A 25,267-nucleotide genomic window follows, 5' to 3' on the forward strand; every position below is an offset into this window, starting at 1 on the left:
ATAAGGTGGTTTCATGCAGAGGTCTTGTTCCATCTTCCTTATTTGAATAAATTACCCAGAGAAGCTAGCATGGCCTTATAAAGTCTCCTTCAGCTTTTAGGTGTCCCCACACCTTTTGGGTGTTCTCCTTGGGGAGAGACACTGCCCCTCCCAACCCACTCACCTACTAGGTGTCTCCACACACCTTCTAACTACTCTCCTTAAGGAGACACGACACCCCTCCTGACCAACATAAAGGAAGCCTAAACCTTACGGGTTTGAGGTTGGTCTGCAATACCAGAGACAAGGGTTGTACAGCTTCTACCTGATTTATACAAATCTGAACAGCAGACATGTCTCTTTAAATGTCAATGTCTTCTAGATGAATTATTGCATAAGAAAAAAAAAAAAAGGTATATGATTAACAAAGCCGCCACACCCTCCCCTCCCCTGATCACCCGTGACCTCCACAAGCCTAATAAATCATGCGAGCCACAGCATAAACACCGTCGAGTTAAAACCATTTGTATTTTATCATTTTATTGATGGCATTTATCCCATGGTTTAACATGTTAATTATACTGTAATAAACATGGCTTTAATATTAAACTTACTTATTATCCAAAGTCACCACAGTCCATTTGTGTAAATATAAAAATATATACTTAATACTTTGTACAATACTGGTTTTTGGTCCAAACAAAAATGGATCAGAAAAGCCAATAACCTAATACTTTAAAGAATTTCCAATTTTCTTTAAAGACTATTTGTATGGAATTAGGCAACTTTGAATAATGAGATTTACATAATAAAATCTGAAACAAGTCTAAACAAAGATTCGCTGCAACACAAAAAAAATTTAAAATTTCAAGTTCACAGATTTTTTAGGTTATGCTGAAAAATACGCAGAAAGACGAAAATCATATTTACATGAATATCATAAAATAAGGAGAGAAAGGCGAGGAGAAAAAAAAGAAAAGAGAAAGAAAAAAAAAAGAAGGAAGGAAGAAGCATATTTATAGGATGAAGAACTAACTACGTATCTAACAGTTCCCAAGCAAAGGACCATCCATGAATCAATCTTCAACTATCAGAAAAGTTTTGGTGCACAATACACTCAACTTCACACATACACCAGCACAAACGAGGCATAGAAATCATTCATCTTTGTCTTCCTCTACACTATACAGAACCCCTCAACTCGTAATTACAGTTTCAAAGCATCAGTAAAATAGTGGTGCGGATGAAAGAGGTATTATTATACAAAAGCCATTCGCTGTGCAGGCTAGGTTTGCTCGTATAGCCAGATCATGCCAAGTCTGGGATTAAAAGTTGCTAGAGTTCGATATTTCTTTTTTCCAAAAAAATCTTCCCATCGTCACACGTCTAATTACAAGGGGGGGGATGGCATGAATTGGGGGACTTTCGGCAAGTCCTTGGGCAGATCTGACTTCAACTAAACACAGCATGAGGTACACTCCAGTATTTGCACAATGCAGGACACCATCTTTTAAGTTTCATTTATTCTTCTAATCAAAAAAAGGGGGAGGCGGGGCGGGAGGGTTTAACATATCGAAGCCTATTTTCGTCTTCTTGCAGTCTTTATTTTACGATTAGAAATTGTAGAAGGGGTTGCAGTTCGTCCATTTGCCCTAGGAGAGAAACCGTACAGTCAATACACTTACATTACTGAGATACAATCTAAAATACCTTTAAGATGATGGAAGGAGGACAGGTATATGGGCAGCTACATGCCACCCCAGGTCCAGCAACCCTATACTCTGCATGCCACCCCGGTCCAGCAACCCTATACTCTGCATGCCACCCCGGTCCAGCAACCCTATACTCTGCATGCCACCCCGGTCCAGCAACCCTATACTCTGCATGCCACCCCGGTCCAGCAACCCTATACTCTGCATGCCACCCCGGTCCAGCAACCCTATACTCTGCATGCCACCCCGGTCCAGCAACCCTATACTCTGCATGCCACCCCGGTCCAGCAACCCTATACTCTGCATGCCACCCCGGTCCAGCAACCCTATACTCTGCATGCCACCCCGGTCCAGCAACCCTATACTCTGCATGCCACCCCGGTCCAGCAACCCTATACTCTGCATGCCACCCCGGTCCAGCAACCCTATACTCTGCATGCCACCCCGTTCCAGCAACCCTATACTGCATGCCACCCCGGTCCAGCAACCCTATACTGCATGCCACCCCGTTCCAGCAACCCTATACTGCATGCCACCCCGTTCCAGCAACCCTATACTACATGCACAGCGTGGCTTAGTTTAGTATCACTTGACCAGCACCATGGCACCTCTATTATATAAGAGTTTGCTAATAACCTTTTCAAGTAGTCTGACCAAGTAGGCATATAAAAAGACAGGATAGCAAATGCCATAGGACAGAGAGGATATAGAGGGTGGTTGTGTGCAGGGGAAGGAGTTTGAGTATATTGAAAGCCAGATGTGCGCTTCACCTTGATGGAACATTCACAATAATGTCGTATCATCTAACACAGCAATAGGGGGACAGATAATACACCAAACAGGTAATGTCGTACACAAAGTTTATACATTTGCTTCATTTCAGTATAAACCTGAATATAAAATCATAATGCTAATTATAAATACTCACCCCATATTAAATGTGGGGGGCTGGGTAAAGCCAAATGCAGAGTTTGCAGGCTGTGCCGGGGCAGAGGAAGGATTTGCACCAAACTGGAACACTCCTGGAGCGCTCCCACTTGCAAAGTTAAAGTTTGAGTTCCCAAACTGAAATCCAGAGCCTGAAAGAAAATAATTGTGTAATATGACTGATCAAAACAACTGGGCACATTGCTATCCCGTTTCAGTCCCTGACCCAAAGAAGTAGCACAATAATCCCTAAGATACCGGAAACTGTGGGTTGACCTTAAGGACCAGGCTGTTTTGTACCTTAAGGACCAAACACTTTTTTAGGGATTTTACCCATGCAGTAGTTTTACTGCCCTATTTTCTTTCCTTTAGCTAACAAAATTATTTTTGCTGTGTTTTTTTTTTACTGTGACGTATAGGGCTATTTAATATCTTTTTCACTGACTTTTTTTTACTTTTATTGGGGGTAAAAAGCTAAAAAATGACTAACATTTTTTTTTTTTTTTAATTAGTAAATTTACGCTAAAATAAAGTACGGGAACGGGTTCCTCATTTTAGTTTGGACGTTTTGATATATAATCTGTATGGTTTTGGATTACAGGATGCTTGTAGCGACGGTTTCGTTGGCGTCTGCTTTGGGTTATTTTCTTTCTTATGTATATATTGTTTTATTCTGTAGTTTTGTTTTACTTGTGTATGCAATTATGTTTTTTACCATCTATGTCCCCCCCCATGACGTCATAAGACCTCTGGGGGACAGTCACATTTTTTTTTTATTTGACACTTTCCCACTGTAGCTGGGGCACCCACAGGAGCCTCAGTTACAGGGGTAAACAACCCCTGTAGTAACATTAGTCACTGGCAGAGATGATCAGGGTCTACTACGACCCTGCAGCTCTGCTATAGCAGGGAATCCCGATGGACACGTGACTGCCAGCTCGCGTAGTGGAAGAAACACTTCCACTTTTAGTATATAGTGCTCATTAAACACTTCCACTTTTAGTATATAGTGCTCATTGAGTGCTGTGTACTGAAGAAAGGAGAATGCTGAAAGGGTTAAAACCCACTTCTGCCTCCTCCTCCGGGCTATCAGCTGACAACCCGTCCTGCTTCTGATTTATGACAGAAGCAGGAGGCTTTAATCCTCGCCGTAACTTTACATACAGCTGGGCTTAAAGACTGGGACCAAGCGCCGTATATTTACAGTGCTTGTTCCTAAATGGGTTAAGTCAACCCGAATTCTTAAAGCTATGTTTGACCTTTTTTGGTAGGCAAAATATTTATGGTGTATCTATTGGGTCAGTAGAGGTCTGGCTGCCATCACCCTCAGCACGGGTCAGATAACTTATAAATCCCTGGACAAGCAACACTGAAGGGAAAGCAACTAAACAAGCAACTCTGATAAGCTTCCCCAGTTCCTTCTGGACTGTGCGAGAGGTCGTTGTCTTCTAGCAGACATGCCTGCATGTGGCACGTCTGCTAGGAGACGAGGGGATCATTTTTACGCCTACAGCCATGCAGCGATGGCGATAGTTGCAATCTAATCAGCAAAATTTTGAGTGCATTGGTGACCATTTTATTCACCAACTGGAATCCTGAGTAGCCAAATGCAAAACCAAATACTCCTAGCAGAAAAATCCCATTAAATCCCAAGTGTTGACCGTAAGATCTTGATTTCAGAGTTTGGCTCCCAAAGAATGAAAAATAAATGACAATATTTAATCATTGGGCTCAGATTTCGTGAACGCCCATTAAAGTCGCAAGCACCCAGTACTTACCACTAGCAGGAGCTGCGGCGGATCCAAAAGCAGGTTGAGAGCTTTGCTGCCCAAACACTGGTGTCTGCACATTGCTGGTCATTGACCCAAAGGCAGGGACATTTTGAGAAGCACCGGGAAACAAACTAGTAGATGCTGATGAGCCGAAGGCTGGGGGTGCATTTGTCTGGGAGGCCGGCTTTCCAAATGCTGGAACAGGGCTGGCAGCGGCAGCAGGGGCAGCTACAGCACCGAAGATAAAGGGAGTGGAGCCAGGAGCTGGAGAGGGGAAGAACAAAACAGTGTAAATGGCACGTCACCAGGCCCGGACAGTCCCTCTTCCCATAAAACATTCCAATCTATCATGTCTAAATGCTCTCCATCTTGTACCGCTAGGAATATTCATTTTAGTGTCTGCCTCATTGGACGGTTGCTGCTTAAACACAATGGGGGAGATTTATTAAGGCCGAGTTTTCATTTACCAGCTTCATTTGAAGTGGCACCACGGACAAGAATGTGGAAAATTAATTTTAATGCCTATAAATGTAAAGGGTACTTTTACACTGGACGACAGTCATCCCAGCGATCATTGCTCAGTGAATGGAGGCAGAAGGGGCCACATATCTCTTCCGGCTACTCGCCTCCATCCAGAACAGGCAGATGTTCATAGATGAACTGCCTGTTTACACAGGGCCGACAGTCGCTCAGTTTTTGGGCGGGCGGAAAACTGAGTAACTCCAACAAGCGATTGTCGCTCACTTGCCTTGTCGGGGTTTGTGTAAAAGTACCCAAGAGGGGGTGAATTTGTCAGACTGCTGCAGGTCATAGCCTACGACTAAACCTGACACTTGCAAATTTTTGGGCACCGTATTTTCAACTTTTCTCTAAACTTTTGAAAGTTATTTACAGCATTTAAGTGGCACAATAAATGCCCCCAATGTGTTTTCACACTAAAATAAAAAATAAAATAAAAAAAAGCACCAAACGTTTAGCAAAAAAAATGTATCAGACTCTTGAATTCGTAAGGAATGTTTTTGTAATGGCATGAAAAATAAATAAAACCGGCAGTATAGCGGTCATTCGTATATGTAGCCAAGAGCTGTACCAAGCGTCGCATCCACCAGAACTACAGACCTGTCGCAGTAACACAATTGTATATACAGCAATACCCTTGAAGGGACGCTCAAATAAAAGAAATAGGGCACCGACTGCTGATCTCTGCGGTCAGTTCTTAGTGCGTGTCACATTTGCATTACCACCACTTGTCAGAGTAGAAGCTGCCGCGGATGAAGTCTATGTATGCAACCACTCCGGTCAGTGGTTTCCGCTGTATGTATGCAGAGAGTACATTTCAGCACAAAGCTCTGCAAGGTCAGCCATTTAAAAAATAACCCAATCCCCCCCCCCCCTTCCCCAACAGCAGATGAATCCCTCCCAAGACCCCTAGTGATCAGCGGTCATTGCTGCGGGGAACCTCCTACTGCCACATGTTTTAATTTCGGCATTAAAATTTAGTGTTCAAATGAATGTCCGTGCTTGTAATACATGAGTTCATCAGAACAGGCGCTGATGTTTGCCATGGCTTTATGCTGGAAGAGGAAAAGTTAAAGCAAAGGAACTCCTCCATGACATTCTTCTGCCCCGAAATGGCAGCATATGGAAAGGGGAGGTCTTCAAATCAGACAATGAGAGCAATAACACATCCCCTCACGAGATTATTAGGCGCTGTATTTCCCATATGACGTTAAGTCGGGTACAGGGGGCTCCAATGGAAAGGATAACTACTAATGTAAAATTTTTCTTTTAACCCTTTAAGGACCAGTCACAATAAATATATGGGACTAAGTTCTGGGCTTTTATCCTGGCCAGCAATAGAATGGTGCAAGATTAAAGCTCCTGCAATCAATCAGGAGCAGGCTGGATCCTTGGCTGTCAGACACAGCCAAGCACCCAGAAGGTAAGTGGTTTTTAACTGCTTCTGCTTACTTCTTTCCAGGCTACGTAGCGCTTAAAGAGTGAAAGTGGAAGTGTTAGTTCTGTTCTGCGACCTGGCGATCACATCCTGGGAGCCCTCTCACAGCAGAGTCGCATGGGTCCTTGCAGATCGTGATCAGCTCAGTTAGAGACTACTGTCACACTAGGGGGATGTTTTCCCCTGTAACTGGGGCTCCTACAGATGCTGCTCCCTTGGATGATCCAGCTACAGTGGAAAAGTGTGGAAAAACCCCCCCACAACAATGTGAATGACCCCCAGAGGTCTTATATAACGCAATGGGGGACAAAGATGTTAAACAAAAAGAAAGAAAAGAAAGACGACCCAGTGCCGATGTCAACCAAAGCAGCCGCCACATGCGCACTATAAATCAAAACTAAACAAATTAAATATCTGAACGTCCGAAAGAAAATGAGGAACCTACTCCCATACTTTATATTTAAAATCGTACATTTATGCTAAAATAAACTAGCTAGAAAAATACGTTTTACCTCTACCACCACCACATAAGTAAAATCCCTAAAAAGTGTCTAGTCCTTTCGGACCAAAATACCCTGGGGTCCTTAAGGGGTTAAAAGGCTCTAGAACCAGGTCACAAACTATTAATTTCACATATTCTAATATAGAAGTCTTGTAGAACGGGCTGACCTACAGAGTAGTCCTGTCTGGACGGATTACCTGTGACATTTGCTGTGTTGGCTCCTGTGAAGTTAAAGTTGGGGGCTGCTGGTGCCGTACTGGGAGCACCGGCTCCAAAGACAAATGGTGTGGCAGAAGGTGGAGCGGCGCCCGTGGAGGTCACTGCTGGCTGACTTTCCGATCCAGCGAAAACAAAGTTAGACTTGGAATCATTGGGATTGCCAAACAAAGTGTTGCTCGCGGTGGTGGCAGGTTGTCCAAAAACAAAGGGCGCAGCTGAAGAGGTGGTGGAGGCACCAGAACTGCCAAATAAACTGCTGGAACTTGCTGATGTGTTTGTGGAAGCTCCAGCTCCAAAGACACTGCTAGCACTGGTTGTATTTACAGGGGCAGCACTGCCAAACACACTGCTGGCGCTAGAAGCAGCGATGGAAGGAGCTGCACTTCCAAATATCGTGCTGGAACTTGATGTGTTTAAAGTTGTTGTACTACCCAACAGACTGCTAGAAGCGGCGGGAGCAGATAATGCAGCAGATGTGCTAAACCCGGTGCTGGCGGATGCACTTGCCGGAGCTGTGGAGCCAAAACCACTGGTGCCAGATGTACTGCTAGACTGCACAGCACTTCCAAATATACCACTGGTACTGGTTTGGGTGCTGGGCTGCTGGACACTGCCAAACGCACTCCCAGAACCTCCAATACTGCTCGGCTGGGGCGCCGGAGACGATCCGTTACTCGGAAATCCAAATTCAAACGGCTTTGCAGCTCCTGTGTTTGCAAAAGGAAAAAGGAGACAAATCTTAGCTGGATATTCATGCTGAAACACAGTTTATCACAGTGAAGTTAGCATACATACATAACTCCGTACCGACTGGGGTTTTGCTTAAAAAAAAACAAAAAAACAATACTTACCTATTCCTCCCCCATCAGCTTTCTTACTGCATCTTCTCGCTGATCTTCTCCATTCCCCCGGGTCAGCTCACCACCAGCCGTCTGGATCACCCTCTTGTTCTGGGCGTTTTCGCCACCTTCTTCCAACAGGTCACTTAAGGTTACACCACTAGTGACAATCACTACCTAGGAAGGAATGCTGATGTATTGCAGAGACTGTGTATGTGCGCTGTCTGGCCGTGAGAGTTCATATACTATTGCAGTGAGAGCCCATGCAGTCTCAGCAATAGCTCAGGACTCCCTGCTAGGCGGTGAACGTTACGTCACTAGTGACTGGGTACCTTGCCCCGCAAGAAGGAGACTGCTGAGAATGGACGCTTCGTCACCGGAAGAAGAATCGGCCGGCTGGAAGTTAGGTGACCCGAAGTAGTGCAGTAGCTCAGGGAGGAGAAGATGCGGCAAGAAGACTGACAGGGAGGAACAGGCAAGTATAGAATTTTTCTTTTCTAATGATAAAACCCCCTTAACGTTTAGTACCTATTAGTTTAACTGTATGCATATGAGGATTGATGGCAACTCTGACCTTTAGAGAAGACTCTAGCGTTGACAGTGTAACAGTAAGGCTGGGTTCTCACTGGGCGGATTCCCGACGAAAAACCCGCGGTTTGGCCGCAGCGAAAAACCGCGAGATTTCCGCCGGGAGAATTGCTGCTTCAAAATCCGCAGCGGTTTTGAAGCGGCCTGGCCGCTTGCTCTTCCGCTGCGGCTGGCGCTTAGCCGCAGCGGATTTGCCGTCCCGTGTGGACGAGATTTCTGAGAAATCTCGTCCACATGGCTGGCTAATCCCGGGATTAGCGGCTGCATGCGGATTTGCCACGGCGAAATTCCACACGGAATATCCGCGGAAGATCTGCCCCGTGTGAACCCAACCTAAAGCCAATCGCCAGACTTGGTCCTAATCAGTTTTTAATGTTTCTCCAAGGAGCTAATAAAATTCATGGACAGGTGACCTTACTGCCCGATGCTCTGTACAATGGGATTAGTGCTCCCTCTACAGGAAACTCACAGCAGATCTCTTATAGCAATACATTTTATTATACTGAAAAACTGTTCAAATGTCTCGCTTTAACCATCGTTAATAACCTGCTTCATATTTTAGTTATTAATACTATGAAGTTCAGTAAATGTATCTGTGTGACAATGCCGCTAGTAACAGCAAGGTTTTAGAATCATTGCGACAAGAGAAACAAAGTAACCTTTTCAAGGCTGATAAAAACAAATGTTACAGTAAGCTTTCAAGGCTCCTTCCAGCAGGGTATATGCTGACACAAATTTCCATATGCAGGAGTCCGGCTTTGTGAGAAAAAAACCTTGCTTTATTCCAATAACTTTGTGCTCATAACAGACAGAGTACGCGTTTCGGTTCACATAGAACCTTGCTCACCTCTAACTAACAAACATTACACACGTGTACATGTGTAATGTTTGTTAGTTAGAGGTGAGCAAGGTTCTATGTGAACTGAAACGCGTACTCTGTCTGTTATGAGCACAAAGTTATTGGAATAAAGCAAGGTTTTTTTCTCACAAAGCCGGACTCCTGCATATGGAAATTTGTGTGTCTAACTAAAGCCAAAGTAGCCGGATGGCAATGTGAAGGCGTGTGAGTATACCCGCTTACGGGATCAAAGTTGCAGCACATGGAGCAAGGTGGGACAATTCACTTTCTTTATATCTATGCTGACACAAGCCTGAGGAAGAGGCTCAGTAACCGCAGAAGCTGGCTGCAACATCTTTTTGTTAGCCACTAAGGTATCATATTCACAAGATTACTGCCTTTCTCTTACGGAGACCATCTTCATTTTGATTTACTGACTAACACGTAGCAAACTTATTCTGTGAGGTTTTACACAAGGTCACGGATTCATAGCTGGATCTATACAGTATGATGGAAAGATCAAACAGGCAAACCCACTTCCTCACTACAAGGACCAGACCTCGCTAATGGAGCAGCCTTTTTATACATGAGCGTTAGAAGGAATAGACTAGGTGCATATTAGAATTTATCAATTATGGATATTTGATTTCAGCTCCTGCAACAGGGATCCATATACAGTGAAGCTCCCCCAAGCAAAATATTTCCCATATCCCCCCTCCCATATCTCCCCTCTTAAAGGAGATGTCCCGAGGCAGCAAGTGGGTCTATACACTTCTGCATGGCCATAATAATGCACTTTGTAATGTACATTGTGCATTAATTATGAGCCATACAGAAGTTATAAAAAGTTTTATACTTACCTGCTCCGTTGCTGGCGTCCCCGTCTCCATGGTGCCGACTAATTTTCGCCCTCCGATGGCCAAATTAGCCGCGCTTGCGCAGTCCGGGTCTTCTCTTCTCTATGGGGCTCCGTGTAGCTCCGCCCCGTCACGTGCCGATTCCAGCCAATCAGGAGGCTGGAATCGGCAATGGACCGCACAGAAGCCCTGCGGTCCATGAAGACAGAGGATCCCGGCGGCCATCTTCAGCAGGTGAGTATGAAGACGCCGGACCGCCGGGATTCAGGTAAGCGCTGTGCGGGTGGTTTTTTTAACCCCTGCATCGGGGTTGTCTCGCGCCGAACGGGGGGGGGGGGGGGGTTTAAAAAAAAAACCCCCCGTTTCGGCGCGGGACATCTCCTTTAATTACATTAAGAGCCCCAGCATCATCAAAACTCATCTTAATTGGATTGTTTTGCATGGGAGTGTTGGAGATGTGTATGTCAGAGCTTTGCTCACATTACCTTTTTTTACTCCTGTATCCCATTACTATTTAGGTGGTCAATTAAGTTTTATCTCTAGCTGGGTCGCCGACTCCCCTTTACTAAATTCCCAGAATCCTTCGGCCCATGTACTGACCCCGAGTAGCCTGTGGCCTGTTCCTGAGTCCAGGAGCACCGGGTTGCTTCTCTTATATAGACTAGCGAAAAACATGGCTGAAAACTTCCCTACATGGCACAGGACAAACCATGGTGGGCAGGTATTCTGCCACTGTATGAATGTTTTATAAAACCCAATTTCCTCCCTTAGGCCAATTTCACACGGCTGAGAAACTTGCCCAAAATGTGTGCGGGGGGCTCTCGAATCTCCGGCGAATATGAACCTCATTAATTTAAATGGAGTTATATACATGAGCGATGTTTCTCACACAGCATCTCTGTGCAGGGGGGAAAAAAAAAAATCAGGGCCTAACCCATATTTTTGCTGTTCCTTGGCACACAGCACCCATTGTTTTCAGTGGGACAGTAAAACACATTTCACGCCGCGCACGCGAGAGGTCTCATTGGAAACAATGGGAAATGCTTGCCGATCCTCTAAATACACCTGAAAGCTGCGCGGAGGATCGCTACTTCACAGGAGTGATGGGAGATGTCTGTCACAGAAAAATCCCTTGCATCAGTGTGAAAACACACATTGGCGAGTGTGATATCGGGCAGAGTTTCTCGGCCCAAGTTCCTGCTCGTCCATATGTAGGTGGCCTTAAAGAGCACTGTGCAAGAAAGGTGCATGTTGTTCACATGAGATCAGCAGTTACCTATGGTTGGAGCAGGAAGGCCGAAAGAAAAAACTGGCTTTTTCGCCTGATCCGTATCTTTCTTCTCTGTAGCACTAGGCACGCCAAAAGAAAAAGAGACGGCGGTTGGAGCATCAGCTTTGGCCACTTCCGGCTTGCCAAACACAAATGGCTTTGGCTGTTCACCCTCATTCTTGGATCCAAAGACAGATGTTGCTGTAGCGATCGTCTCAGATTTCTCATCTTTTTTCCTAAAAACAAAAGGAGGATTTGTCTCTTTCTGCTCCGCTTTACCAAACAGAAAGCCACTTGCAACGGGAGTTTCATTCTTCTTCTCCCCTTCAGGCTCCTTGAAACCAAACGACACGGTCAGGTTTGATTTCTCATTAGAAGAAAGACCTTCTGAAGTCTCTGGTTTAGAGGCAGAAGCCGGCGCACCGGGCGCAGATGCAAATGGATTGCCACCGGACAATGGTTTAAAAGTAGCGTCCTTCTCAGCAGGCTTGCCAAAGCCAAACACCACATTTGATGTTGAACTTGAATTGCTGCCAGAACTAGATGTCCCAAACTTAAAGCCCGCATCTTTGTTCTCATCTGTTGACTTGGAGGAAGAACTAATACCGAACTTAATCTCTCCAGTAAATGCGGGAAAAGAAAATCCCCCTGGCGTAGATGTTAATGAGTCCGTGGAGCCACTAGAGGGTGGTAATCCAAATTTAATTGTTGGAAGTGTGGATTCACTGGAACCAGATGACGTACCAAATCCTGAAGAGAATAAATGAAATTTAATTCCAAGAAAACCAACAACCAAAGCACAAATAAGTGCTCGTTCACATGGGCTTATGTGTACAACACTGCAAATCTCCCACAGCATTGTACATATTACAGCCAAAACATACTGCGGGCAGAGATTGTGTACGGGTTGTGATCGGCACTGTGCATACCTGGGAAACTGGCGTCACGGAAATGCAGTTTTTTTTTCGTTTTTTTTTTATCTCCATGCATGTACAGCGTTTCAAACGCAGCCCATTTCAAGGGCTGCGTATGATATGTGGAGAAATAGAGCATGCTGCAATTTATTTCTCTTATGTATTGATATGCACTGCCCACACACGGGTGTGCATGGAATTAAAGTCTATTTCACAGAGGCAGTAGTCTATTTTAATTATAGCAGCCCTTCAGAGTAGACTATGCTAAAACTCACTTTTATTATATAATGTTAAAAACCTGTAGGACAATAAGGGCACACCAGACAAAGACACAAATGTAACGAGCTGAGTTTAGTGGCTGTCACACAAGATTTTGGGGTGTCTTTTTAGAATGACTTAAAGACACAGTAAATATATCTATCCAATAGGCTTCAGATTCAAACCTGATAACATGATAATGTGAATTCTATTGGGAAAAACTTATTGTAGAGAGCAATACAAGAGAGCTGATTATTAGAGATGGATTGTAGCACATATCTCCTTGAATCACGATAGGAAATATGGAGGCACAAATGGTCCTAAATAGAGATGAGCGAACGTGCTCGGCCACGCCCCTTTTTCGCCCGAATACCGCGATTTTCGAGTACTTCCGTACTCGGGCGAAAAAATTCGGGGGTCGCCGTGGCGGCGCGGGGGGTTGCAGCGGGGAGTGGGGGGGGGGGGGGGGAGAGGGAGAGAGAGCTCCCCCCTGTTCCCCGCTGCTACCCCCCCACGCCTCTCCCCGCCCCCCGGCGCACCCGAGTACTTTTCACCCGAGTAGTGAAGTACTCGAAAATCGCGGTGCTCGATTGCGAAATCGCCCTTACCGAGTAAGTTCGCTCATCTCTAGTCCTAAATCATTACTAGAGCCTGACCCCCTAATTGTCATTTGTGTGCTTGTTTTAGGGAACTTCAACACGTTTCCCGTGGATCTCATTTGATCTTAATAGAATGCCTGTTGGTGTAATTTCACCTGCTCTGGTTAGAGCTAAAGCTCGCTGGCTAAATCTGCATATTTCCCTATCTCAGCAAAACATAACCCCCTATACAGTTCGATTAAATAGACAAGAAAAGTAAAATAAAGCATCACTTGTAGCCCTGATAGTGGACTAGAGATCAAATGAGATCAAGTATTAGCTAATGGGCTCGCCTTAAGGAGGATGACATTCACCTTGCTGGCATATTAAGTGGGGATGAGGCTAGAGTGACGGACATAAGTACCCCAGTACAGAGTACTGGCCATATGGTAAAAAGAGTCACTAGCACGAGCATCCCCTCATAATATATGCATATTGGCTTGTTGGTAATACTGCCCTTCAGCAAACTAACAGAATATCAGCCTCCTCTATTACCAATGTTAGACTGAGTATTTGGCATTTGCCAGTTGAACATGAGTAGCTACTATTGACTGTAGTGCTCTCGTATTATTGCTTGATGATTGAGCTTACATTATCAAGCATTTAAATAAAACAATTGATAGGAGCCTAATAAACTTCCCGATGATCCGTGTAATCCACGGAGAAACGTGTTGAAGCTCCCTAAAACAAGCACACGAATCACGAAAATTAGGGGGTCAGGATCCAGTAATGATCTAGGACCATTTGCGCCTCCATATTTCCTGTCGTGATTCAAGGAGCTATGTGCTTCAATCCATCTCCGATAATCAGCTCTCTTGTATTGCTCTCTACATTAAGGTTTCCAATAGAATTCACGTCATCGTGTTATCAGGTTTGGATCTGAAGGCTACTGAATAGATATATTTACTGTGTCTTTAAGTCATTCTAATAAGACACCCCAAAATCTGGTGTGACGGCCACTAAACTCAGCTCGCTACATTTTTGTATCTTTTGTCTGGTGTGCCCTTATTGCCCTATAGGCTTTTAACATTATATAATAAAAGTGAGTTTTAACATAGTCTACTCTGAAGGGAAGAATTCAAGCTCATTAACTTCCATAGCCTCCATTTGCCGCATGTTATGCACGAGAGCTACGTGTGTAATGCGCGGTGACTATATGCCCATGTGAACGAGCCCTAGTACTCCTTTCTCAGAGCACACATAAGCTTATGTTATCCACATATAACGTGCATATTTTTCATATGTGAAAAGCCACAGCATGTACTATTTTGGCGCATAATAAATCCCCATAGCCTGTATTGGTGTGTAACAAAAACGTAGCAAATACACATGTACATGTGTATTTTACACACGTGCACAACACGCGGGTCACATATACCCATGTGAGTGAGCACTCAAGCACAATTCTGAGGGCAGATACTTTAGCTACTCCATAAAAGCACAGAAGCTTGTCCTGTCAGCAGGTCGTACACGGAGGCTGGGTTCATACACGGAGGCTGGGTTCATACACGGAGGCTGGGTTCATACACGGAGGCTGGGTTCACTCAGAGTGGATTCTCCGCATGCATTCTTAAGCCTGAGAATAAGCTGCAAAATGGACAAGATTTGAAAAAAAATCTCATCCACACACTGCAGAAACTGACATAAGGAGCGGAATTCAAATCCGCGAATATCCATTGTATCGCCGTTTCCGCTGCGGGCTCTCTTCGCTCTATGGGGAGTGATTTCTGCAGTGGAATACAGGTGGAAAAGCCCTAGGTTAGAAGCAGCCCTTCTACTGCGTAAATACCACAGAATGTCCGTGCAGTAACACTGCGAACATTCCGTGGGAACCCAGTCTAAAAGTAGTGAGCTACTTCACAGGTTTAAAGAAAAGAACACTGCAACAACTTCTCAAGCCCACCTGTCAGCTCCACTTTGCTTCCTGGTTTGGCACTCTGGCACGCGACGCATTTTACAACTTCCGCTTTATTATTCACCAAGCAGACATCGCAGTCCCACGTTCCAGCCGCTTTCTTGAACTGATCCAACAATCCAAGAGGATTCTGAGCCAAAGTTGGAAGTGTAGAAGCGATTGCAGGAGCCGATGATCCTAGATGGTAAAATAAAAAGCGTTACTCTTATTTTTAATAAGACCTAGAAACGGTTTTCATTGATTACAAGAGGTCTAAAAATTTTGAAGTTGCAGTTCCACCGTTGATAGAGAGGTGTACAGGAAAATTCCCTCATTTATGAAAAAAAAACTAAGACTTCCCTTGTTGCCGATAGCAACCAATCAGAACTATGCTTTCATTTCTTAAAACTGCTCTGGTGAAATGCAAACTGAGCTTGGACCAGTTGCTACGGGCAACAAGGACAGACTTAACAGTTTTGATAAATGAGGTCGCTAGTTGTCACTATAATAGCCCACGGACCACGCAGTAGGAGCGTTCCACAAATCAGAATGATTACGCCAACTTTTCTATTGATATTCATGTTGCAGTACCTTAGCTGGATGGAAGCATCACTCTTAGTTGCATAGGTTTTCTATGGGATAAATTCTATAACAAATTACAGCATTGTTTGTGGGGCTTTCCTAACCCTGGGCGCCATAAGGTGTTATAATCCTCCTCGGGTTGTTACAATTGCAGCGGTACCATATAAATTGACTTCTTACAAATCGAAGGTAAAAAAAATATATATATCCTATAATTAATTAAAATATATAAAAATGTATTTTACACAAATGCATACATTTTTTCAGCACAAGCACAGCACTTGCACTATGAGAGAGTTTATTTTGCTTGTGTATCACTGCTTTTAACTATACGATTTGCGCTTGCAGGGCGTTTTTTGTGCATGGAACACAACCACACCCTGACTCAAATGGCTATTCAGCCTAATGCGTATTACATGCAAATACACCCACATGAAGCCGCCCTAGAAGATCTGTTCACACAGCAGAAAGTTGACGCGAAAACCTCATATTCCATGGCAAATCTGCATCCCGTTACTTCAAATGGGAATCCGCTCTGTAGTCGATATGCCGACACTGAATTCTGTGCCTCATCCATGTGCAATCCACATCAAGAATTATGCACACAGCTCAAAAAGAGCTAATGTCACCATCTGGTGGTCTAGCACCCCCTATCTTGGTTACTAGCCAACAGTCTGCTCCTGGTAAATTTGGGGCTCATTCACATCAGCATTTATGGACCCTATGCACCCGTGATCAGGAACACAAAGCCAAATGGTCTGGAACGAACCCTGCTGACTAGAGGGATCCATCCAGCTTCCATTCAGGAGTATACTCACAACATACCGTGTCATTGCACCCTCTATTTAACGAGACCTAAAGAGGAGGCTCCTTAGAGAAGCTCCGACACAGATGACTACTGTGAATGCCTCATTACAGTTTGGCATGTGAATGCCTCGTTACAGTTTACTACCCGTGTGAATATCTGTGTAAGGGGTCGGCTTTTCCTGCAGGTTATAGTAAGCGTTTTCCATAAACCGCTCTGAGGCATAGCTAATATATACAAATCTTACCTGATGGAATGCAGTTTGTTATAACAAGTCTGCCCCCATGTGTACACATTATGTAACCACATGTAATGCCTCACACTCATCACCATAGCATCTACAGGATGGGTCACGAAAAACCCGATGCCACACACTTATTAAAGCTGTCTAGAAGAAAATCTGACTGTTGCTCATAGCAACCAACCAGAGCGCAGCTTTCATTTAATTTTTCATATTGCCGAGATAAAAATAAAAGCTGCGCTGTGATTGGTTGTTATGGGCACCAAAGCTTTCCCTTCATACAGCGCTGATAAGAGTGCGGTGTCGGGCTACTAGGTAGTTATTGCATCGTGACAGCAACCATTGGGGAAGCAACGGAACCGAGACCATCCTGCATCGAGCTCTCTACTACTAACAGTAATAAACACACCCGGCTCCGCCGCGCATGCAGCTCCGCTACACACCTTTATATTAATAACTACAACTATAATTAACCAGTATAAAAGAAAAGCAAAAAAAAAAAAAAACCCATCTTGCTGCGCTCACGCTGTCCAAGACTACATCCTACTAGACTTGTCCTATACTTGCGGTATCGCACAGGTTATTAATACCAGGACTTCTCACCGCCTTACAGCTGACCGTGCTGCCTATTTCAGGATGGCCTTCAGGGTGGGTGGTCAGTATGGCTCTTCGGAATCGCCTTCTGTCCTCCCTGCACCACTCACACCCGGGGGTGAGGGCAGGGAGAGAGAACTTTGCAGCCGCATAGCTGTCTCGGATCTCAGAGCGCTTTATTAACGCCTTGTCTGATCAGTAAGTGGTCAGGGGATCTGGGAACACCAGACCTTCGACTCAAATACACGACGCGGGCACTAATTTAGTAAGGTTTTCTTGCTGAAAAGTGGGTCTTCTATCAGTCTAAAAAATACGGCATGTCTGGACAAGACTAATGCTTTTTTTAGACGAGCCGCTTTCCATTTGAACGAGCGATGTCAGCGCTAATTCGCTCGCGCTCGCACAGCACGTTTAGACAGGCAGATAATGGTTGAAAATAGTTTACTTGTCGGTCAGTGTTGCACATTCCAGTCAGCGTACCAACGATGATTTTTATGCCGGCTGAAACTGAACGAACGATTCTTGCACAATTTTTTTGACCGATAATCGTTACGTCTAAACACACTACGTTAAATGTAATAACAAGGGGCTTAGAAAGAGCGACTCTTTGAAATACCCAGTATTTCAAAGCATTTTTGCCCACCAGGCAAACTATTAAGGCCTCATGTCCACGGGGAAAATCACGCCCGCCGCAGATTCTTCATGTAGAATCCGTAGCGGGTCCCTCCTGCCCCGCGGACATGAGGCCTAAAAATCAGAACAAACTCACCTGCTCCGGACAATGAGGATCTTCCTTTGCGGCCGGATCTTCTTTCTTTGGCCCGGTGGATGTGCTCGGCACGCTGGCAGCATGCCGCGCACATGCGCCGGGCACATCCGCTGGGCTGAAGAAAGGAAATCCGGCCGCGAAGAAGGGAAGAACCGCATCGTCCGGAGCAGGTGAGTTTAATTCTGGAACGGGTCTCCCGCGGATCCGGGTGGCTTCCATAGGCTTTAATAGAGCAGTCCCCGCGGGAGACCCGCACGAAAACGGAGCATGTCCATTTTTTTTCCCGCACGCGGATCCGCGTCTGGCGGTAAAAATGACATCCACAGATATTTAACCACCTGCGGGTGTCCAATGCATCCCTATGGGGCGCGGATCCGCGTGCGGGAGAAACGCTGCGGATTTTAAGCCCGTGGACATGAGGCCTTAGGCTATGCAGATGCCTCTGACCGACCTACGGGCCATCGCTCAGCCACCAACCACCACTGAAATCCATTGGCACCCCTTTGTGGGGGCACCGATGATGTTGACAAAGACCACTTAGGTTGAAACGTCACGTCTAACAATGGAGGAATAAAAAACACTTAGATATTTTTGCACTACGTATTTTTGATTGGAGCACCGATGAGGTGAGACATGGAACCTCCCACTCCTTATATGCTGCAGCAGCTACTGGCCATGACCTCCATGGTGCTAATTGCATCGGTCGTGTGCACACTCCCCAATGCAGTTAGAGACATAACGGCAGGGAGTGAGCATCAGTGGGAGCCAGCAGACTCCTATTCATGTCCCAATGGTAAGTGCTACTGTCTATTAGGATGTGAACAGGCAGCACTGATGTATAGGGTGTAATCTTAAGCTTTTCTTGTGTAGCACTAAAATGCTCCCATCAGTTTTATGTGAGCTACACAGGACGGCCTAATTCACGCATTGCATATCTGTTGCAGAGTTCATAACATTCCACATCAAATGTACACTGCAATACTCAAAATACTCACACTTGCAGTGTAAAGAACTAAAAATTCTAGAAATGCTGCAAATTTTGACCTTTGATTTCATCCACGATTTAAAAAGGAAAATGTCAGACAATATTTTAAAGGGCCATGCTGGCAGCTCTCGTGTATTGCGGTTACTTCCATGCAGTGCAGCCTCCTCTCTGAGGCTGGGATGTTTTGCTTTCAGTTTCATATCTATCCCATGATGCATCAGCCTCAGCAAAGAAGGGGGCAGTTTATCATTATTTACTATACCCATTTAAATAAGCTACAGAGCATAAGTATACAGTCAGTGGCATGAGCTGTGATCTCCTCTATTATAGCAGTGTGATCATCAGTAACTATGGCAGAAGTGCCTGTATCCCCCTGTAGGCAGTTTCTGCGGTAGGTCCATGTAATAGCATTAATGCAGACTGAGAAATTGACTTAATATGAGAACACAACCCTAAACATATCTGGAGCTGGTCATAATTGAGATCACATGACTAAAATGAAGGGAAAAAAATGTCTGGGAGTTTTAAGGAAACAAGTAACGAGGTAACACTAGCTCACAGAGAGACAGCTATACAGGGAAGAAAAGAAAAATCGAAGTGGCCCTTTACATGAAGTCCTTGTGTTTCTTTTTATGTCAATTATATTGAAAATAGAAAAAAAAAAAGTTTTTATTTTAAATTGAACAGTGGGTCATTTTCTGATGACACTCCCTTTAGGTGGGGCCCATACAAGCGCAATTTAACAGTGTATTACACGTGCATAATACGTGGTGAATGGAGTCAATAAAAGTACATTGATTTTCATTGCTCCATTCGCACTGCGTGTAAGAAAGGCGGCAGCTGTTTCTATTTTACCGTGTAATATGCGCGTCAGAGCCCTCTTATTCTCTATGGGTGCGAAATAAACGCTGTACATACACAATTACAATTCCAGATGTGTTTGTTAATATGCAACGTTGCTAAGCGACAGAGTGGGAGATTAAGAAAAAAAACACAAAACAAGACTGTGTGTGACAGCGAGCACGAGATGGCCTGTCATATGCGGCGATAGGCCCACTCACACAACGGTAACAGTGTTATACACAGTGTTTTACAACACGCTCGTGTGAGACGGCCTTAACTGGCATCCTCACAAGAACGGTCCACGTTGCCAGAAGGCAGTGAGAGGGACATCTTTGTTGCCCAGCGACTTCACAAGCTCTGAGCTGAGATGTCGATTATAAGTGTCACTACAAGAAGGATTCTACATTAACAGATCATGCCACTAATGAGGACTTACATGGCGCCAAAACTGCTCAACACTTCGGGCATTTAAAATGGCCAATTACTACGATCGCTCAGAAACTAGCCAACAGTGATGCACACAAGACTTTATTGGTAGGTTTTGTCACACTGGTATTTTACCAACCTGGTTTCGGGGTGGTGCAGGCGATGCACTTGTTATCTTCGGCTTTATTCTGCACAAGGCACACATCACACTCCCACGAGCCGATGGGTTTTCTGGCCAGTTCCTCAAATTTAAGGCTTCCAGATGTTAAACTATTGTCAGCAGAAGCTGTGGGTTTATCGGACTTGGATGTGGGGAGTAAGAGCAAGGCCGCTTTAGCTTCAGCCCCCGGCTTGGGAGTCTCACATGCTATACACCTTGTGGATTCAGGTTTGTTCTGTACTAAGCAAGTCTCACAATCCCAGGTCCCAGGAGGCTTTTTAAACTGTTCTCCAAATCCTTGCACGCTTGTCAAAGTTGTCACGTTTTTAACAGGGGAGCTGGGAGTTATGGCGGCCGACTCCTTTAGGTGTCCAGTAGGCAGCTCTTTTGGCGCGCTGCAAGCAGCGCATTTATTGTCTGACGCCTTGTTGTCAATGAAACACTTGCTGCAATACCAAAGCCCCAAAGCCTGTTTACTGCTCTCCCCAAACACCGCCGGAGACCTCGAAAGGGGAGAGGATGTGCTTTTAGGAGTAATAGTTGTTGTAGTCTGTGGGGAACTCGAAGCAGAAAAGCCTATGGTGGAATAAAAGGAAAAATGGACTCTAAATTAGTACTAGAAAGCATCTAGAGTTCAAGCTTCTTATGGCCCTTTTACACGGGCCGACAGTCAATTAAACGACGGCACAAGCACCTATGTCAGCGCTCGCGCAGAGCGTTTAGACTGACAGACTTCTCGTTGGATCGCAGGCTTCTCGCTCAGCGCTTCACCTTTTATGTGGAGAGCTGAGCGGGAAGCATTTATACCTAATGAGAAGCCAGCGATCCAGCGGTAGTTTTTTCCCACTGACAGTCAGTAGTAAACCGTTAACAAATGGCGAGCAATTTTTTTTTTTGCATTTACACTGAACTATTGTTCAAATTTGTTTGAACGAATTTTGAGTGAATCGTTACGTGTAAATGGCCATTAGGCTATATTCACACTGTACATTTAGCATACACTCACAAGACATGTAAGATGTATCTACAGACCCCTCCATTGACTTAACAGACACTAAAAGAGTGCCCCTTTGGCATCTGTCGGGCCAATACACTAGGAAATGATAAATCTGTTGGAGGTTATAGAAAACAAACTAAACAGCCAACAGATGAGTCCTGGCATTGTATAAGGTCACTTTTCGGCTTGGAAGAAGGTTGGATAAGGAGATGCACTGAATGCAACTGAGAAGCCCTGGCCACATTTTCAGACACAGGCGCACCTCAGAAAAAGTGCTTTGTCAATGTCGTATAAATACATTGATAATTCTGATTTCTGCAACAATGGTGTATATCTCACTTCTCACCTGGATTTTTCAGAATATCAAGCACGCTTCCCTCTTTTAATGTTTTTGCAGGTTTACAAAATCCATTATATTCCTCTTCCGTCTTCTTTACGTTGCTGCTGTTCACAACAGGGGTTTTAGCTTAGGAAAAACAAGTCAGACGGTTATTAGCTTTTGATACAGCGGTGGAAAAATTAGCTTAATTTTTAAAGGCAACCTGTCCTGTCCACACAGCGCCATAAACCAAGTTATGCAGCCGTTACAGGACAGGGAGCCCGGGATGTAATTTTTGTTCCCATATGCTCCTACGATCCAGCGCTGTTATACTGTGAAGTCTCTGCATGGCACGAATATCTGAGTTGTACGGGAGACCGCGGTTATCTGAAAAGAGACAGATTTTCGTGCTCTGCACGTTCTTCTCCATGTGACAGTGCTGAACCACAGGAGTGGTCGAGAACAAAATACATCTCCTGGCTCCTTGTCCCATTCTCCAACAGCAACATAACTTCGTTTATAGTGCTGCAGGGACGTGACAGGTTCCCTTTAACAAATGTATGTAGCAGGACAGAGTGAGAGTTAAAAACATGTAAGCAGTATTCCCATGATGGATTTTTTTTTTTTTTTTAAATAAAAGTATAAAGTTTGCTGTTCGTTTTAAATTTTGGACGAGTGATGGACACCTTTATCTTGTGTCAAGGGTCAGGACAAACTCCTTTAAAGTTAGGGCATCAGTTAGATGCCTACTACTGCCAGCAGGTGCTCCTGACCAGGTGAGAAAGCCCGTACCCAAAAGCTTCATTTCTGGGAAGAAACCATAACCCTTTGCAATCCAATTTTGGATTCAGGTTTTCCTAGGGGGAAGCTCTCTTTCTGCCATTTTACACTGGCGCCATCTGCTGGCTAGAGCCAGAACTGTAGTATGTGACATGCCGGAGAGGCCTCCAACAGAGCTGCCAGTAATATACAGTAAGAATACTCTGCAGGACGTCTTCCGACATCAGAGCTGTACAGGCTTCAATCAGAATGTTGGAAGACGTCAGACAGTGGATTGGAAAGGGTTAAAAAAAAATTCTGTATATTAATTCTGCGGTATTCTAATTGGGTTGGCCATGTTATACCAACCATGTACCTTTACTCGGGCCGATAGTCGCCTGAATAACCATTCAAATGAGCGATTTTGGACGACTGTCAGTCCGTATACTTACACCACCAGCGACAGGAGGCAGTCATCCCATTTTAGCTCACTGACCCGAAAGGACTGCTGAGTGACTTAACTCAGTGTAAACAGGAGTATATGAGAGACTGTTTATTTACAGTGAATGATGGAGGGCATGATGGAATGATCCCCGGCCTGTTCACTTAAGCAGCCATCGCTCCTATGTGACGCACAGAAGCGATAGCCGTTAGTATGCCTGTTGGGCACCTATGCGCCTCACAATCATACCTTGCAAAGGTAACCTTGGCATTAAAAAGGGTGCCAGTTTTATATGTAGTTTTCCCACCGAGGTCCACAGGGAAATATGTAGCAAAAACTGCACAAGATCACCGCCCTGTAGGGTATGCCCAGTATTCATTACCCAGGAGCAAAGGGATATTTATAAGTTACTACAGCAGCTAAGGTGTACGATTACAACTTTAGGCTGCTTTCAGATCGTGATTATTTATATAGGAACCATATATTTTGTGCCAAGTACAGGACTGTTTCTTATCAGAACAAAGCAGGGAGATCTGACCTTTAAGGTTATTCACAGAGCGACTGCACCATGTTCTTACCAGATGTTACATTGTTGTGAAAGAAAGTCCATCCAATGTACGGATAACATCTATATTGGGTTTTTCACTGCATGACTTATTGTTTTATTGCGGTATATCTAATTAGTGGTGGTTTAGCCCTCTGCCTTTATATAGGGAAAACTGCAACACTGAAAATCATGATTTTTAAGTGCTATAATTTCTAGAACTGTTGGGTGTCAGCCGTTGGGGCTTATTCACTGGTCATATAAATCGGGGCTGTGTACTCATTCCAGACAGAGCACGACTCCATTATAGCCTAAGTGGCCTTTCACATGCCTGTTTGTTTCCACAGAGGGCAGTGTATGTCCTATTCCCACCCATTTTCATTTATGAGAGTAGTATATGCAATGCGCATGGTTCGTGCAGATTGGACAGCATTGACGAGTGTCCATTTGCTATCCATTGCATCTTACAACACATACAGCCGTGCAAATCTTAGTCAAAAGGTTATTCAGGTAACGCACAATGACCCCAGACCCCCTAAGGACCACAATTTACGATGGCCATGAGCCTTAGTAGTATTGCATTGGAAAGAGATTGTCCATTTGGAACAAACCGATGAAAGGCAATGGGACGAGGGCCACACACACAAAATATGTTTAAGTTTGCCAAAAACTATAGTGCAGGTATGTGGTACAGAAAAAATATGTAAGGGCAGAGCTTTTTTTGGGGGTTCATAAATCAGTGGGTACTTGTTGAGTGGCTACTTAAAGCAAAGAGACACTTTGTGAAAAGCTGATGGTCCAGGTTATGCTATCCACAAAGTGAAGACAGCGCTTGATTATGCATATGTGAAAAACAGAAACCCTAAGCTGGTCGCCCAATCTTGGGGGCTAATAAACTTGACTTTTATGTCCAACAATGATGTGTTTCACGGTAAAACCCCCTTTTACTTGAAGTCAGAGAGCTGTATACAGAGGTGGGCTCAGCTGTCAGACTGCTTCTCTACTAAGCAGACAGCCAAGCCCATACGTCAACTACAACCGTCTACCTCTAAGCAGTTTGAGGATTTGCTACAAAATCCTGGGGGCTATGTTACTTGCAGTTCTTCTGTCACCCCTCTGATCCACCACTTTCAAACCATGTTTTCGGCAATCCAAAATGGCTGCAGCAATCTTGTAACTATCTAATGCACACGGTGTACTTCAGATTGGCCAGTGCTTATCACCAATGTGTGCGGCATCACAAATGTACAATTTTTGCAAAACGGAGACACACAGATTGCAATACAAGTCTGTGCAGTTGCATGACTCTGAAATACATGTATGACATCTAATGCAGAGGTGGGAAAGAACCTGTGTATTGGTACAATGGTCATATGTCACTATCAAGTCGCAATTAAACATCATATACAGCTCTTCATAGTACTTACCAGGACTGTTGGTGGAGGGGTAACTCTGGGAAGGGAGGGGTGATACTTTCATAGCCGGCACACTAAATGTAAAGCCAACCTGCGAACAGAAACACACTTAAGTCTCGAATGAATAAATATATATATATATATATATATAGTTAAGAAATAAAAAGAAGATTTGAGAGAGTTGATGACTTTTCTAAACAAAATCATTAATGTAAAAATACT

The 25,267-nt window shown here is 44.5% G+C and overlaps 1 protein-coding gene across 1 annotated transcript in view; it reads right to left on the reverse strand.

Moving 5' to 3' along the window:
- Positions 1–507: 507 nt before the first annotated feature.
- NUP153 (nucleoporin 153) overlaps positions 508–25,267 on the reverse strand; it is a 52,572-nt gene continuing 27,812 nt past the window's right edge. The window contains exons 14-22 of the mRNA XM_066579403.1: positions 25,058–25,136; positions 21,913–22,032; positions 20,549–21,145; positions 15,174–15,362; positions 11,467–12,210; positions 7,047–7,775; positions 4,397–4,654; positions 2,620–2,770; positions 508–1,631 (exon numbers count right to left, since the gene is read on the reverse strand). Of these exons, the coding sequence (XP_066435500.1) occupies positions 1,559–1,631; positions 2,620–2,770; positions 4,397–4,654; positions 7,047–7,775; positions 11,467–12,210; positions 15,174–15,362; positions 20,549–21,145; positions 21,913–22,032; positions 25,058–25,136 (2,940 nt within the window). The 3' untranslated portion in view covers positions 508–1,558. The remainder of the gene's footprint in view (positions 1,632–2,619; positions 2,771–4,396; positions 4,655–7,046; positions 7,776–11,466; positions 12,211–15,173; positions 15,363–20,548; positions 21,146–21,912; positions 22,033–25,057; positions 25,137–25,267) is intronic.

Source organism: Eleutherodactylus coqui, chromosome 9 (assembly GCF_035609145.1).
Source record: "Eleutherodactylus coqui strain aEleCoq1 chromosome 9, aEleCoq1.hap1, whole genome shotgun sequence".
Classification (NCBI taxonomy): domain Eukaryota; kingdom Metazoa; phylum Chordata; class Amphibia; order Anura; family Eleutherodactylidae; genus Eleutherodactylus; species Eleutherodactylus coqui.